This window comes from Equus asinus, chromosome 21 (genome assembly GCF_041296235.1).
Source record: "Equus asinus isolate D_3611 breed Donkey chromosome 21, EquAss-T2T_v2, whole genome shotgun sequence".
NCBI lineage: Eukaryota > Metazoa > Chordata > Mammalia > Perissodactyla > Equidae > Equus > Equus asinus.
In genome coordinates, this window is record NC_091810.1 from 57,085,878 (window position 1) to 57,103,846 (window position 17,969).

Consider the following 17,969-nt stretch of genomic DNA (forward strand, 5'->3'; position numbering starts at 1 on the left):
TAGACCTTTTCAAGAATTACGTCAAATATAGATTTAGAGTGTTAATAAATAAAAGCAGGGTTTATTTTCCCATTTTATTTATCCAATACTAAGAAAAAGCAAATATTATTCATCCAATTGTCTAGAGATTAGGTATATTAATCATGGCGACTTTTATCTTTTCATGTAGTGCTTCTTCGTAGGATAACTGTTAAAAATGTCATGCTGGATCAATTAGGTAAACAGGGGAGCACTCATTACCAATGGACATTATATTTTTTATAAACTTATTTACTTATTTATCTGACTTCTCCACTGGCCTGTTGGCTCTGAGATGGCAGTGTCATCCCCAACTCTTAAACCAGGTGGGCACATAGTAGGTGTGCAATAAATGTTTACTGAAGGAATTAATCAATCTTAGATAAATTTATCTGACAAAACTAATGGGTCTCTGTTGAGGCCTAACCTGGTCTCCTGATGGGGCTGCGGGAGGAATAAAGTTAGCTTGGGAGGGCAACGGAGGGCCTGATGGCCATGAAAGGTGCACATGTGATGGGTGACCTATAAAATTCTGTGGCATAAGTGAATTTTCAATGGACTGAGTGTTTTTATGGCAAACTACACTGTGCAGATGTTTCGTAGGTAAAAGCAGTTTTACTCTGAGAGTCCTGGAACACAGCACATGCCTTGCACACTGCAGATGTTGCCTATTGTGTTCTGACAATCAAAATTCTGAAAATAAGTACCCTTAGATGGAGTTGATGGAACCATCTTATTCAGAACTCTGCTGAACAAATTATAGTGAATACTAGCTGAGATTCTCAGTCTTGGCTCTCCCTTAAAATAACCCAGGGAGCTTTAAAAAATACCTGTGCCGGGCCCCCCTCCAGAGATTTGGGAGTAACTGACTGGGGGGTGGAAGGTGATCCTGGGCACTGGGATTTTTTCAGAGCTCCCTATGTGATTCTAATGTGTAGTCAGGATTGAGGATGGCAGGTGGTGAGCATCCAAGGGTGCTGAGTGGTAGGAAAAGCTAATGCTAGTCACTCCCCAGTCATCCACCATAACCAGCAGGCTGCTTAAGCACTGGGATATTTCTCCATACTTGAATTGTAACTAAATTTTGTAAGTTGTGTGTAGACTACATCTCACTATTTTATGATTACGGCTTTAGAGGTTTGAGTGCCATCTCAGAAACTGTCTCCTGTCTGCTTATCTTCACGTTTATTAAAAGGAAATCTCAGTTTAAATGGGGACACTAACCCTATTAAAGCGACAGATTCTAACACTTTTATGAAGTGACTTGGTACCCACAAAATGCTTTTTAGATTGAACTAGTGCAGTACTGAGGACATAAGACGTTCCTGGCATTGAGCCACGCTTTGGGAACACAGAGATAAAGATGCTTTTGCCTCTACATGGTCCAGCAGGAGAGCGGCTTTGTAAACCATCACCTGAATGCAGTGGGATAAGTGCTGTGACTGAGTCCCAGAGGAAAGAAGTGGTGAATCACAGAGGGCCCAGAACCCAAATCTGCTTCAGTTGTGGCAGATAGTTATTCCCAGCAAATGATTCTCCTTTAAAAGTGACGCTTGAAAATTTCAAAACCCTGAGCTCACCCATTGGGATTCATATCCACCTGCTCCCCCTGTGGGGCCTTAGAGAGAAAGGGAGAGAAACAGGAATTGTGCTCTGTTCTACGGGATTCTCCACATGTGTTTGCTTTTTTTCTCAATTTGCATTAATCAGCAGAGAACACCTATGAGATCTGAATTTGGTGACATGTAAAGGGGTACATGAAACAGACCTGGGGATGTACAAGAGAGGAAAGAAAGGATGGGATGCAAATAAGTGAGCCAATTCTATTCTGGAAGTTTCTTGAGATATCTCTTTGGGCTGAAAAACTACTGTTAACACCATTACTTTAAGCTTTCTTTCTTGCCTCTATTCCTGGAGAAAATTTTTAGAAAACTCTTAAAGAGAAGATAAAAATAATACGTGGAAACCTTCAGCACTGCTCTCTTGGTTATGGGCTTCCTGAGTATTTTGAAAGACAGAGATTCTAACAACTCTACACCACAAAAGGCCCTAATGATTTTGTGTGTGGAATGCTTCCATCCTATTTTCCCCCTTGACTCAGTGGCTGGCACATTTTTAGATAAGACACAACCGCAGACTTTATTGAGAATACAACAATGTAAAATAATGAGGGTGAAAAAGCTCCAAATGAGATGGATGGGATTTTTTTTTTTCTTCCCTCTTTCTCATGGATAAAAAGCATTTACCTGCGTCAGCAAAGTCATGAAAAAAATCCGCCTCTAGACAAAAAACACCAGTCTTTTTTGGAGGACGTGCTGTTCATACTCTGACAACCATTTCTTCCTACTGGCTGGTCTAACGGAACTAAAGAATACAATTTTGCGTTCTAATTACATTGGTTGTCTTAACTGATTAAAAACAGCATAGGTAGGACTCATCTTCCAGCTTCCTAGGAGGAAGCTGATACTTTTCTAACTCTCCCATTACATCAAATTCTGGGCTTGGTATGAAAAGAATTTTGAGTAGGAAGGAAGGGGAGTGGAGGGCATATCCTCTGAGTGCAGTCCTAGTCTACACAACCAAACAAAGATGACTCGCCAATGTTTTAATCATGAGGGGAATATGATCAGGAATCTTTAGTTTCTAAGGACCCAGAATTAAAATGTCCACAATTTGTAGAAGTACTTTGGTCTTCCCAACTCATAACATTTTCAGCTCAGTGAGGATGCTGGAACCAAAAGACTCAAAACTTAACAGAATCTTTGGTATATGTCCTTCTATTTCTGCTCCTCATTAGAGCCAGACATTTAAGCAACTTTCTCTGTCTCAGGTGAGCGTGCCCCGGCATACAGGGCCTCCAAGCTAGGCCTTCTTCCATCCCACCAGCCCACCAAAGACTCCCAGAGCAGCAGGCACCCGGTGTACCTAGAATGTCGAAGCATGCTCCACTCTCCAACCGGTGTTTCCTGTACAGGTTCTTCAGGACCTTGGCACTGCCAAAGCGTTTGAAACGGCTCTTCACATTATTGTAGAACCATTCCAGAGACTGGGTTCTCAGAAGCCTGAAGAAAACACAGAATTAGAAAACAAAACATTTGCATTAAAAAATAGAATTATTAAATAATGGTTTGGAAGGACTGCCACAATACTTTGTAGCTCCTTCCACCAATATGTGGAGTTTATTTCTCTACTCCTTGAATCTGGGCTGGCCACCTGCTCTGACCATAGAGTGGTGGAAGTGATGCTGTGGAGTCTTGAACCCTGTACCTTCCTCTCTTGCTGCTCTTGGAAGTCCTGCAACCCATCACCATGTGAACAAGCCCAAACTAGCCTTTGGGATGACAAGAGACACTTGGCCCAATCACCCCTCCTGCCCCAGCCAATACCCAGCCAACCCCTAGAAGGTGAGTAAGGCCATCCACTGCCAGTTGACTGGAGATGCATGGGTGACCCTAGGTAAGACCAGCAGAAGAACCGTCACTTGAGTCCATCCAAAGAGCAAGCTGATAAATGCTTGCCATTTGAAGCTGCTGATACATTTGTTTAATAGCAGGCTTTATATTTGACACTCTTCCTGCATTAACAACATTTCTAATTCATCTTGGGAAAATAAAAAGCACAAGTGAGACACCGGGCCCTACAGCAAGATTCTCCAGCCTCTTACTCACTCAGCCTGAAGCGCTGTGGGGAAGCAGTCCCCCGGTCAGGGCTGTAGCGGTCCAGACAAAACACTGACCTGATTCTTCTCTTTTCTGCCTGGCGAGAGCATATTTCTAAATCCTTCCATTTCAAGAACAGCTTTTGTTGTTATTTTTCTTATTATGAATTTAATAATGCATGCTCATTTTAGAAAATTCAGAAGAGCAAAATGAATATAAATGTGTCTAATTCAATGGAGGAACAAGCACACATTTAGCTGCTCTTCTTCCCCAGACGCCAGTGAAATGTGAGAAGACATCCAAAGGGAAAGAAATCTATAAAAGTGAAGATTAGAGGACAGAACAGAATCAGAGATTTTGACAGATTTCTGGAAAACTGAAAGTGAGTGAGAGCATAAAAATAACAGAATATTGTCCCTCAAAACAGACAGAAGAGGGGGAGGTCCAATTCGAAGTTGGCTGGTGCAGAGAGCAGGACTGGGTTATGAGACAGTATTCAGAAAGCTGGTTTAATGGCTGTGTAGACAACAGTGAGGGCTCTTGGCCCCATCCCTATTCCAAACAAATGGACAATCGATCCAACAATGCTTTGTCTTAGGACAAAAATAGAAAGCAGTTCTCTAAGAAAATTGAGCAATCTACTTGAGGAGGCCTAGGACTTCAATACAGGGGTTACCACCTTGCAGGGAAGCCCTCCTTGTTTGGCACTGGGGGAGCCCCCACATGCCTGCCCACCAGGTCCTATCCATGTACCCCAAAGTCAAGCCTGCTAGTTGCCTTCCTGGCTTACACACTTGGAGCTCTCTGCACAAATGTCACCGCCTTTGGGAGGCCTTTCCTGACCACCCTAGCTGAAATACCACCATCACGCCAACACATCTTCTGTCCTGTTACTCTCACACTCCCCTCATATTTCTACAGAGTGATTCTCTGTACCTGTTGCTTAATTATCTGTAACTCATTATATATGATAATACACTAATATGTGAATTAACCACTACTTGTTAAATTGTTTATTATCTATTTCCCCCTTTCCAACAGAACACAAGTTCACGGAAGGCAGGTTTTTCCCCACTCCTGTACCCCAAGTTCCTAGACCACTGCAGCGCTCATAGTTGACACTAAAGAAAAGCTGGGACATGATGGACGGTCACTGTTTTAAACCTGTTTTTTTCACTTAACATTCCTGATTGACTTTAAGTTGTTGAATAGTCTTCCCCCACAGCATTCTTAGTAGTTTGCGAGTTCTCTATAGTATGAACACAGTGTTCCTTATTCAACTGATCTCCCATCTTTGGACACTGAATTCGTCCCAATTTTTTTTGTTATTAAAAACAAGTCTGTGATGCATATGTTGGCAGCTAAATGATTTCACATGTCTAGGACTGTGGATTCTAGAAGTAGAATTGCTGAGTTCAAAGACGCCAGTCTTTCAGGAAGCTTGTAGCAATTTCACTCCTCACCCGTGATGGTGTGAGATTCTAAAGTCCTCCAAGTGGCCTCACGTTGAAAAGAAATCCCCGAAGGAGGGGCCGATTGCCCCATGGCAAAGCCCACTTCCAGCCTCCAGTGCAGCACAGGAAGGAGGAGAAAAGGGGAGAAAGCAAGCATCATCGCCTCCACTCTGGTTTGGGAGACAAGATGGCATTTAGAGGCTTGTCTTCTTCATTGAGGGAGAAAGGCAGCTATAAAACAGAATGCACCAAACATATCATCCCTTTTATATAAAACTGCACTGTATCATCAGTATCATTGCTATTAATAAAAACGAATGGAATTATTTGAGTGCTTGCTTTGTCTTCAGCACTGTGCCCAAAGCTTTCCTTGAATCACTGTATTTAATTCTCCTGGAGTACAGTGCAGTGGGTAAGGGCATGGGGTCTGAGACAGGCTGGGACTGCCCAGGCTCTGGCATTTACCACCCATGTGGTCATGAACAAATGACTCAATTCCTCTAAGCCTCAGTTTCTTCATTTATAAGATGGGTATGATGACAGTGCTGGTTACCTTATAAGGCAGTTTTGAGGATTAAATGAAATAACGCAAGCAATAAGGTATCTGGCACAATGTGAGGGCTCAACAGTTTTTTTTGACAACTACACGGATGAGTTCCATTTTTATGGATGAGCAAATCAAGATGTAGTCAGATTATCTTGCCCAAAGGAGCAAGTGCCTGAGCAGAGATTCAAAAATGGGACCTCAACCACGCACACGCGCTAGTCACAGGCACCCAATGTGAAGAGCGACTGGCTCTCTCCAGTGTATTTGCCTATAGCATTTTAATCTATTACAGTAAGTGTCTGTCATTTTTATAAACAGAAAAACCCATAAAGCTATTTTCAGAATTTAGAATAATATAGCAGAAAAGAAAAAAAATATGGAAGACTTTGTCCTTGGAAATCATAACCTCTGGGCTTATGATTTATTTGATAGCTTTAAAAGCACAAAAGAAATATGACTCCGGAAGAGAAATATTTTCCGGGCTGCCTCTCCACACCCTGCCCTGCTCTCTGAGCAGCTGACCGCCAGGAAGGACCTGAGCGGGAAGCTCAGCAGCTGAGCGGGTCTATGCTATTGGTGGGGGATAGTTGTTACTGCACTCCTCATTCTTCTGGAAAAAGGGCATTTCCTTCCCTTTTGGGACACTCATCCCTCCTCCCCAACTGAGTCTATGTTGTTCTGGAAAGGCTGGCCTCACTCGCTGGCAGCCATGGGGGTGGTCACACGACCAGACCTGCCAAACAGGGTCAAGGTGTGCTTGCTTTCGGAAAGAGGTGCTCCCTTTCTGCTGGACTGGCCCCATGGCAGAATGAAAGCCTGGGGCTTTTGGGGCCATCTTTGCCATCACTTGGGGATATTTGTGGCTCTCTGAACAACAGCAGATCTGACAGTGAGAAGGGACAGGATTCTCTCGACATGCTTTGAACACCTGGATCTACTTAAGCCTGAAGTCAACCCTTGGACTTTTCCATCACATGAGCCATCATTTAAACCTTTTTGAGTTGGGTCTCTGTTATTTGTAACCAAGAGTCCTAATACTTCAAGTACGTCGTAGGATGAGTTCTCCATTCCCTGGTTATATCAACTCTACGGCACTCAGAAGCACTTGAATGACCTCTAATATGGAATACTCAGCTTGCTTGAGCCTCAGAGTGGAATCAGGGCACTGCCCTGGGGCTGCTGGGAGGATGTCACTGAATCCTTAGAGAATGAGTGGCAGAACCACAGCCCGATTTGGATAGCAGAAAGCTTTTCCTTAAGAAGTGATGTGTTTTAGATTATGTTTTGACTTAGAGTTAATGTGGAAAGCTTTTCTGGAAGCCCCAGGGAAGGCTCAGTCATGATTACCCTCATTTGATATTACTGCTTTTATTTCACTTATTTTAAAATTCATAGCTCAGAGGAAACTCCCAGGATGCATGTGGTTCGTGGAGCAGAGGTGTCCAGAGAGGGCTGTGAGGACGCAGCACCCAGGGTGGACTGGCTACATGTGCTTCAGGGCCCCCCGGCCCACCCTCGGGTCTCCAGCTTCCACCTGACCAGACATGACTTCAGGGAAGGGTAGATGAGAAGTACAGAGACTTGTGTCAGCATCCTGCTGGAATGGAAGGCAGGGTGGAAGCCTGCATTCCTTCATTTGTTCACTCATTCATTCTTTCATTCCCTCACTATTTATTGAGTGCTCTAAGAGGCAGGCCCTGTGCTAGGGACACAGGGGGTGACAAAACAGATGAGGCCCCTACCCAACAGTGCTGCCAGACTAATTTCTTCAAAGAGTGCAAGAGGAGTCATGAAATGAAATCAAAAGCCAAGACAAAGGCATCTTGGGAATGGCCAGACAGTCTGTGTCCCAGGCCTTGGGTTCTGGATCATTCCCGCAGATCTATGGGAAACTGGAACCAACTTGCTTTATGTCTCAAGTATTTTCTCTAAGGAGGCCCAAACTGCTGCTTCTCAGCTGAAGTAAACACATAGAAGAGGTAGCTTAGGAAGGACAGGAGACGCGCTCCTGGTGACGAGACTTGTGGTAGAAAACTTTCCAACTTATACCTGGATTGATTCCAAAAGCTTTCTGCTATCCAAATCGGGCTGTGGTTCTGCCACTCATTCTCTAAGGATTCAGTGACATCCTCCCAGCAGCCCCAGGGCAGTGCCCTGATTCCACTCTGAGGCTCAAGCAAGCTGAGCCTTTCATATTAGAGGTCATTCAAGTGCTGCTGAATGCCGTCGAGTTTTGCTCTCACCAGGGAATGGAGAGCTCATTTCTTGGAATGAGCTCAACTGCTTGATTTCCCTGGCTTCTTTTTTAAATGATCTCGAGTTATCCTTAAGGATGCTCACACAAAGATTCTTAGCTTTGTGTAATTTCATAAACTTAAGCATGATCATTTCTTTAAATACCAAAGCTTAAAAAAAAATCAACAGCAAATGTTTAAAATTTACCAATCACAATATAGTCAGAATTGATTACTTTTAGTCCTTGGAACTACAGTTCCCTCATCTGTAAAATTAGATAATAATTTGTGCCTTACAAGGCTAAAGGAAGAATTAAATAACTCAGCTGAGAGTGCCCACAGAAAGGCCAGACCCTTGATCCCCACTGGGGATACCAGCTGAGTCCGAATGTGAGCGAACACATCTTCCCTGCATGGTTCCCATGTAGTAAATGCTGCAAATGAGTGATTCCCAGTCTGGGGCATGCGCCCCGATGGGACAACAGCACAATCTCTTGGCAGGAGGGTTTTTCCCCAAACACACAAGTTCTTAGAGATTCTAAGACCTCTCGCTGGCACTGCTGTCTTTCTACATTCCTCCATTCCCCTGTGATGAATAACTGTTATAATGAGGCATATTACTAATGAGGCTGAAAGCTAGAATGAGAATGACAGACTTAGATGATGTAAATAAATATATGACATAGATGTATGTCCAGACTTGTCTTCCAAGAGCTCACACAATTGTCAGGACAACAAGAAAGGGTCTAAGGGTGGAGGCAAGAGGCCAGGGCGTGGCCATCTTACTACTAAAGCTCCGTGAAGGAAGGAGTGAGTGACGGGCTCCAGGACAGGCTGGGTGAGCCCCTGAGGATTACACTGGGGAAGCACAGCGCTAGGGAGAAGGCTGAGAGAAAGAGAGTTCAAATTCTGGCTCTCTCGCCATCCTGCAAGGTCATGTCAGGCAGGGTATTCTGCCCCTTGGTGCTTCGGTCTCCTGTGTAAAGTGGAAATAACAACAGCTCCTACTCCTATAATGTAGTCAGGAGGTTAGATGGCGGACAGAAGAGGACGCATGTAGCAGAGTCTGGCACAAAACCGCTGCTCAATTTGTAGTGCACACTGTCGGTAGTGTCACCATCTCCACGGTGCAGTGTAACAGCACTGGATCTGGGCCTGAGTTCCAATCCCAGCTCTGCACCAGTTAGCTGGGTGATCTTGGGCAAGTCACTCAACCTCTCTCTGCCTCTGTTTCCTCACCTGTAAAATAGGGATAATAATGGCAGCACAGGGTTTTGGGAATAGTTGATGGGAGAATCCAAGTAAAGTGCTCAGCCCGGACACAATGAAAGCAATTGCTATCCTCGCCAAGCTCAAGGGTGCTTCAGAGGAAGCATAAGTGGACAGGAGGGCCAGGTGTCCCACTCTGAAAGTCTAACAAGAGAGCTGTGGTCTAGCACTGAGGTAGGGTCTTAGCAGGCAGACAGGTGAACAGCCCTGTTCCAGGTGGGAGAAACAGCAGGAGGTAGGACTACATGCTGCCTGCCATCAGAAATAAGCATACTTAACCCACCTTCACAGACTGAGCAGTCTACCTTCCTTCTCTCCCTGCGCCCTCCCAACAGTCTGCTACCTTTGTATGGAGGTTCATACCTGACAAAGTGCTTTCAGGAGGTGTACATCCCTATGGTCTAGCAATTTCATTCTTGGAATCTCCTCAGAGAAGCACTCACATGTGTCCCTGGGGTGTTCACCGAAGCTTTGCTTGTAACAGAAAAAATGTAAATAACCTTGGTCCATTCATTCATTCATCCATTTATTCATTCACTTACTTACTCATTCATCAAATATATACTGAGCACCCACCATGTGCCAGGGGCTGCTGTGAGCACTGAATATACCGCAGGGGACAAATGCACACGGCTCCAGTCTCAAGATGTTTACATGCCAGTGTAAGAGGCAGGAGGCTGACTGACAAACAGCTAGATATATTCTCTGTCAGGCATAGCAAGCGCCATGAGAAGAAATGCAGCAGGATAAAGAGCGAGAAAGGGGCTCAGTGGGAAAGTGGAGCTACTGTATGTAGGGCGGTCAGGGAAGGCTTCTCTGATAAGGTGTCTTTTGAGCAGAGACAAGAAGGAGAAGAAGGAGTGAGCCATGTGGAATTTGGGGCAAGAACATTCCAGGTGGAGGGAATAGGAAGTGCAAATGCTCTGAGGCCGGAGCTTGCTTTGCGTGTCTGAGCAACAACAACAAAGAAGTCAATGTGTCTGGAGTAGTGTGAACAAGGTGGGGAGTCCATCAATACGAGAATGGTTAAATAAACTGTGATTTATTCATTCAATAAAAGATTATACAGCTGTATTAAGTGAATAAGTCAGATCTACTCTTATCAACATGTTTAACCTAAAAAACAATCTTCAGGGCCCTGTGTGCAGCATGATGCCATTAATGTAAATTAGAAAAATCAAAGTGATCGTATATATATATATATATATATATATATATATATATATATGTTATATGTACTTAAATACTATATACAATACTATATATATATATTTAGTCATACATAAGTTGCAAAATCAAATAATATGCAGGGGAACAATAAATCCAGCTTCAGGGAGAAAAGGGAATGGAGTCAGAGAGAAGCTCACAATGGAGCTTCAATGATATCGGTAATGTTTTGTCTCCTTAAAATCTGCTATGGTGGGTCCATGAGAGTTGTCAGATCAGGATGATTGGCCAAGAGAGTCTTTATAGCACGCCAGGCACTTTGGAGCATGTCTGAAACATTCTATACTGCAAACACAAGAAAGCCCAATAGAATGCAAAGCACACATACTTTCCACCTATTGTCCTCATTCTTGTTGATACAGCGTCATCCAACTTTCTCATCTCTTCTCTGAGCACAGCCTAACTGGAGCACTTCATAGCACTGTTTTAATTAATTATTTAGGATCTGTCTTCACTGCTAAGTGTCCGTAAAGAGAAGGAGCTTCTGCAGACACTTCACAGTTCATACTATTACACCACATCTCCTAAGATGATCTTTGCAAAGAGAACAAGATTATATCCCTTGATGTTTTTTTTTGTAAACCCAAAACACAACCGCCTCTTAAGCTCTTATCTTCCTTGGCTTCACAGGAGGGTTTTAAAGCTGTGATAGATGAATTCTTATTTTCATGGCTGATTCAATAGACATAAATTTCCTTAAAACACCTTCCTGCCCTGCCCTGCTCTTTTTCATGTACTCTCTCTGCTTCTTTCAGCTCCATTACTCTAGACACCACTCAGCACAGCCTTCTGCATTCTCCCCAGCAATGAATCCTGTGTAGGGCTCCACAGTGATCTCTGACCTACATATCAGCTCATCAGGTTTTTGCTAGATTCCACCATGAGCCTATGGCCCATTAGCCAACATGAACATCTCCACGGCAGTGTTGTAGCTTCAGCAAAGGCATCTGCTGCAAGACTCTGAGGAAGGAGGGTTGGACTGGGATTGGGGAACATGTCCAACTCCAGGTTGGACCACTAGTTCATGCTGTGTGACATTGGGGGGCTCAGCCGCTGGACACCATCCCCATCTTTTTGCATTGCTCTGGTGTATCATGGGATCAGGCAAAGACTTTGCACCATCCCCGGAGAGAGTCTATTGGTGAGACAACCCTCTGGGCAGCCAACGTCCAAACTGGGAAGGAAGGGCTGAACAGTGACCTAGCACTCCCCAGGTGGGGCTTCCTGAAGAGGTCTACCCTGTGTCAGATTTACTGAGAGATCAAAACCCTGAGGGAAGTCAGGGCTTCTGCCTGGTCTAGCCCTGGTCTGCCCTGGCCCAGGATAATACACAAAAATGTGAACTTATACTTTTCATCCCCATAGCTCTCAGACTTCTGGGGAATTGGTCAGCCACCAAAACAGTCCAGTGCCTGAGGTACAAAAATGCAACAACATCAAGATTGAGGAGTTACAGGCGGGCATGGAGAAGGACTCGTAAACACAGCTTCAGTCAAAACAGAGCATCTCTTGTCCATAGCGCCAAGGGCTGATCTGCTCACCGTGCAAAGTGGAGCAGGGAAGAATATTTTTTGGGTAACATCCTGAATGGCACCTGGGGACACACTTTGGGTTAAAGTTCTCTTTAGCAGCTAAATTCCAACCCCCGCAAAAGGTGAAGCTCCTTTCCTACAGCTGCAGAGAACAAACCGCATATTTTCTAGGCTCTCTATAGCTTTATTTTTCTCTCTCTCAGCCTTGCCCCATTACCTGCTGTCACAATGTCTTCACTAATTCCCAGCTCAAGGAAGGCATCTGGAAGAACACCAGCGACTCCATAAGCATTAAATATACTGATGTCTTAAAAAATGACATAAGCACATCTTGGACTCATTTCACCATCATTTATTGACAGCCTCCTCCACCTGAGCTTCTTGAAACGGCATCTTTTCTGCATGGAGAGAACTCTTGTTTCTGTGTCTAGAATTCAGAATGAGCCCCTCCAACAAAGTAGAAGCACATTGAGAGAAGTTTTCATTTTTTAAAAATTAAAGATATTTTTCCAGCTAAGAGAAGTTTTGAAAAAGAAAAGATATAGAAGAGGGGGAAACTTGTCTTATCAGATATTAAAATAAATGACAAATATATAATAATTAAAACAGTGTGGCATGTTAAAAAACATAACTATAAATAGGAAAAAACCACCTGGAAAAAAATGTACCAAATATAACTGTTGAAATCTCTCAATAGTGGTATTATGGGTAACTTTTATTTAATTTTTCAAATAGCATAAACATACACTATTTTGTAAACAGAAAAGAATGATACTACATCTTTATGAAGTTTTCCAAGTAAAAGTAAGACCGTATCCTCCTAAAGTGTATTAGGAAGGCCCGTAGCCACGGGAAGAGAGTGTGGCACTCCAGCCCCCTCACTTATTTGTGTGTGATTTGGGGACAGTCAGGAATTACTCTCTTTGAATCCCAGTCTCCTCCTTTAAAAATGGTGTTCACAAAATCTACCTCCTAGGTCATGAAATCAAGGACAACGTCCCGAGGCACCTATTTTGATGCTGGTACATGGTAGAAACGCATCCAGGAGGGAGGGAGACAGGCTCCAAGAAACATGGTAGGAAAAGAAGCCAAAAAACCTATGGATAAGTCTAAATCGCAGTTGGTGTAGAATATAAAAATTAAAATTAAAAAAGTACCAAGGTTTGCTCACATGGCTTTGAGAGTCAGAGGAGTTCACTATTCCCTGGCAGTAGAAATAATCAACAAAGAAGCTGCATTCACCTTTTCTGGGAGGAGCTGCAATTCTTCACATTTCTCAAATATAATTCCCAGAGATGGTAAGGACCGTCGATCTTTACGGAGTTTAGTCCAGTTCAGGCACATTTTTGAGCATTTCCTGTGCCAAGTCCAGGGCAAGGTTCTGGGGCACAAAGGTGAGTAAGCCCAACTGGTGCTTCAAGGAGCTCACAGTCTAACAGGGAAGGATGCCTCCTGGCTTGGACAAGGAGGGCATAAGGGTCACAACTAACCAGGATAGGGAATCTAGGAAGAGGACCAGGTTTGGAGGGAAGTGGTAAGTTCAGTCAGGACACCTGAATTTGGGGTGCCCACCACATCCCCAGGTAGCAATACCTGGTGGGCATTTGGATATACTAGTCAGGGGCTTAGAAGGATAGAAGTCTGGGCTAGAAATATAGATTTGGGAGTCTTTGGTCTACAGCAGTATTAAAATCAATAATTGGTGTATTGGAAGTATAAATCGTCATTATCTCTATTTTACGAGGAAAATGGAAAGAAGTAATTTGCTGTTATGTCACTGACTGAACTAGAAACAAATCTGGGAACAGACTGTATACCCCATTTTTGGGTCAGTGCCTTAATGTCTAATCAGGTTGCTTTCCTTCCAGAAACCCCAGTTAGTGTTCTTATTGCAAATTAGGACTTTTCCTTCAAAGTTTAAGCAAATGAGAAGCCCCATGAATCAAGGAATCAGAAGAAAAATCTAAAATCATTGTACTGTTTCCTAAAAAAACTATTTATGTTATGAATACTAATCACGTCAAGGGTCTTGCTGTGTCAGCAGTTTTCTAATTTTTTTCTATGACATGAATAAATTTGTAAACACGATGCATTCTCACCAGAAGACAGACTGGTATCACATAACTCAACACAAGAACAGCACTGAGATTACAATCACATGGAAGCTCCACCCAGGAAAGCCAGACTGACTTTGGTTCCTTAGATTAAAACAATCCAACTGTGAGAAGGATGGAGCTGCTTACATAAACTGCTCAGATTCTGGCGGCTAGTGAGGAAGCAAGGTTTCCCCAGGCCCTCAGCCCCAGCATGGCCCGGCACTGTGCAAACTGACTTCACTGTGGGGAGACTGAGATTCTGCAGATCTCCCTACTTCCAGGATGGTCCTCAGACCAGCAGTTTGGGCACCTTCTGGAAGCTTAATGGAAATGCACAATCCCAGCCCTCCATCCCTGCTGAATTCAACCTGCATTTGAGCAAGATTCCCAAGTGATTACTAAGTTCACCAAAGCTTGATAAGTGCTGGCCTAGCAAAATTAGCTGGGTGGGTTTTGAATTAGCACAATTTTTTTTCTTTTAAACTCTAACCACAATCCACTTAGGTAGGACAAGAGACTTGTTTCACTCCTTCACACTTTTCAGGGAAAAAGAACTGAACTGGGTGATAAAAAGTTTTGAAGAGGAATAGAATAATTAAAACAACACTCCCGGGGCTGGCCTGGTGGCGTAGTGGTTGGGTTTGTGCGCTCCACTTTGGTGGCCTGGGATTTGCAGGTTCGGATCCCGGGTGCAGACCTGGCACCACTCGTCAAGCCATGCTATGTGGCATCCCACACAAAATAGAGGAAGATTGGCACAGATGTTAGCTCAGCGACAATCTTCTTCAATCAAAAAGAGGAAGATTGGCAACAGATGTTAGCTCAGGGCCAATCTTCCTCACAAAAACAAAACAAAACAAACAACACTTTCAAATTCAAATGCATTAATTATAAGAAAATAAAATGCCAAAAATACTGTCGATACAAATTCAAATCATTATACACAGTAAGCTTCCCCGCAAAATCTACAATAAACTAAATTGATAATGATGAAACTAAACTAACATTACTTTGTTGGTAAAAATTAAGAAGAGCAGCAGTGAAAATCTATGACCAACTCAAGATGGCCTTGACGATATATGGATAATGGAGCATCTCCCCTGAAAACCGTAGGAACGTCCACGATCTGTGAGCTCTGCTTCAGTTTGTGCAGAATACAGAGGAAGATTCAGCAAGCACTAACAATGCACTGAACAGTAGTAAAAGAGAAAGAACTCTAGGTCTTTCAAACAGAGGGACTTCAATAGAGGCAGTTGGCTATATAGATGATGAAACTGCTGAGACTCCAAAGAGATGACAGTGAGGCATCCCAGAGACTAGCAGCAGGGAGAAGCTGCTACCACTCCAGGGCCAGAGGACAAGGAGGATGTGGCATTAGCAGGAGTAGTGTCCTGCAGCCAGGAGCTGGGGCCACAGAGGTGATGTAGCTGCTGCCAGAGACACTGCCTAAGGCAGAGAGACAGGGGCAAATAACCCATACACTGTTTTCTCTTTTCCTTCTGCCCTCTCATCCCCCTCCAGGGCCTGCTATTGGCCAAGCTCAGAAGAGAGCCTGGGAACAGGGTAGAGCAAGGAAAGGCCAGGACGCAGGGTCTGGCAGCACACAGATAATGTTAGCTTATGAACACCAGATTCCAGCAACACTTATTAACTCACTTAATAGGTTACCACTAAGTAGCCTTAGTTTTAAGTAGAAACCTAAGTCTGTAGAATTGTGACCCATTTTCCCAGAAGAAGAGAAGAAAGGAACTATGTTTGGGGATTGGTTTGCAGCCTATAAGAAGCATCTCTGTGCCCCCAGAACACTTTAGGAATTGCTGGGGCAGGGCGGACAATGGGCTGGACATGAGACTGAACTTTAGCACTTACCACCTGTGTGACCAAGGGCACCCTACTAACCTCTGTGGATGCAGTTTTCCTCATCTGCAAAATGGAGATGCTATATTTACCTGGTAGAGTCTTATGAAGCATCTTTGACCTAAAATGCTTACACATCTGCTATAGAACTCAAGCATTAAGCACAAAGAGAATGGTAGTTATTTAATCTTGGAAGAAACTAAACATCCATTAAACTTAAGTTCTGTTATAAGAAAGTCTTTTCCTCTAAAGAAGTAAAATCAAAGAGCCACCCTTCCCCTATGTGGACCACAATGTAGCATCAACAGGAGGAACTTGGTTTATCCATTAGGGCCAATAATTGACATGAATTGATATCAAGCTGTGCAGGGACAGGCTGCACTCAACGACAGCACGCACTGCTTCTCCTGCCAGCAGAGGCTGGTGGAGCCTAGAACTCTCTACCTGGGTGTGTCACCCTGCTGATGGCAGCTCACCCAAATGAGTGCTCAGCATTGAGGAAAGGCCTAGGGATGGCCTTGGTACCAGAATCAATTGGTCTTATTCTAAATAACTTTTTCTGAATAACTCTTTGAGTACAGTGCCCCTAAAATAAACTCAAGTCAGGACTACCCAACTTACCAAAAAAAACCCTACTAAACAAACAAACCTTTTTTCTCCCGCAAATCTGATCCTAGGCAGTTTATTTAAGCTAGCAGAGGTTTTGCTTCTCCGGACGCAAATAGAGATAATAAATATTTCACTACATTTTTATAAAGGTTAAATGACATAACACACGAGAGGCTCTCTGCACAGCATCTCACTCAGTAAATCCTCAGTACATGTTATTTCTCATTATCATCAACATTATTTTATCCTAAGCCCTCTGCATCCTTTTTTGGAAGCATGTGGATATAATCAATAAATAAAGAGTAAAAATAGATTTCAAAGAAAATGTAATCATTTTGCACATTACATCGTAGCTAAAAACTTAGACTTCAGGGCTAAGGTGATTCTTAACCTTTAGAAGTTTTGAAACTTGTTAATACCCCACCCCAGAGTTCCTGATTGGGTAGGTCAGAGTGGGGCCCAAATATCGGCATTTCTGATAGATCCCCAGGAGATGAGATGCTGCTGGTCTGAGGACCACACTTTGCGAACCACAGATTCAAGGACAGGTTTGGGGTGTTTTGAAGAGTACACAAAGATATTATGGATTCAAAGCTGTGGACAAAACAGAACAACAGTCAGGTGTTTGGAAAATAAGACTCCTTCAGCCCTGACAGCATGAAAGCCCTTGAGCACCAAGTCAGAGCAATCAGTTTTGAAAAGTCAAGAGAGACTGAGAGGCTGGATGGAAAAGAACAGCCCTCACACTGGGACCCCTGAGTGTGTCACTAGGAATTTGCAGACAGACACGGCCAGGAGGCAGGAAGTGTCATGTTCAGTTGATACGTGACAATTGCCATTAATGTGAAGCCTCTTGCTAAGGGTGAGAAGCTGGAGTTGACACATAGCAAGAAGGAAGAAAAGCCTGGAACAGAAGTGAGGAGATGTCTTTGTGACATACCCACAGCTGTCCCTGGGCCCTCTATGCACAATTTCTCTAACCCTCACAGCAACTAGAGGGAAAGAAATGAAGAAACTGAGGTTGAAGGAGGGTCAAGACATCCAAGGTCGCACAGCTAGTAGATAGCAGGACTAGGATACGAAGGCAGGTCCATCTGGCTGCAAAGCCCCTATGTCTACTGGACCACAAGGACTATGGATATAATATGGAAACACTCACCCTGCATGTCCCATATGGCAGGCAATGTTCTAAGCCCTTTATACAAATTGATCTATTGAATTCTCACAACCACCCTGTGGGGTAGGGACTCGTATTAATCACATTTCACAGAGGATGAACTGGAGGATCCAGAACCCACCTGATGACATACGGCCAGTAAGAGGCGGAACCAGGATTTGAGCCCATCAGTCGGGCTCCAGAGCCTGTGCCCATCGCAGTTGCACTGAGCAGCTCTCCACTGTAAGGGAGAGGATTCAAAAGAGAAAGATAATAAGCCAGGCAGAGGTGTGTGGCTTGTCCAAAATTAT

The 17,969-nt window shown here is 43.7% G+C and overlaps 1 protein-coding gene across 10 annotated transcripts in view; it reads right to left on the minus strand.

Annotated features, from left to right (window-relative positions):
- Window positions 1-17,969, minus strand: part of MYRIP (myosin VIIA and Rab interacting protein) — a 339,379-nt gene that overhangs the window by 86,312 nt on the left and 235,098 nt on the right. For all 10 annotated transcript variants that reach the window (XM_070492581.1, XM_044754350.2, XM_014859642.3 and 7 more), the window contains one exon: window positions 2,944-3,080. In XM_070492581.1, coding sequence (XP_070348682.1) covers window positions 2,944-3,080 — 137 coding nt within the window. The remainder of the gene's footprint in view (window positions 1-2,943; window positions 3,081-17,969) is intronic.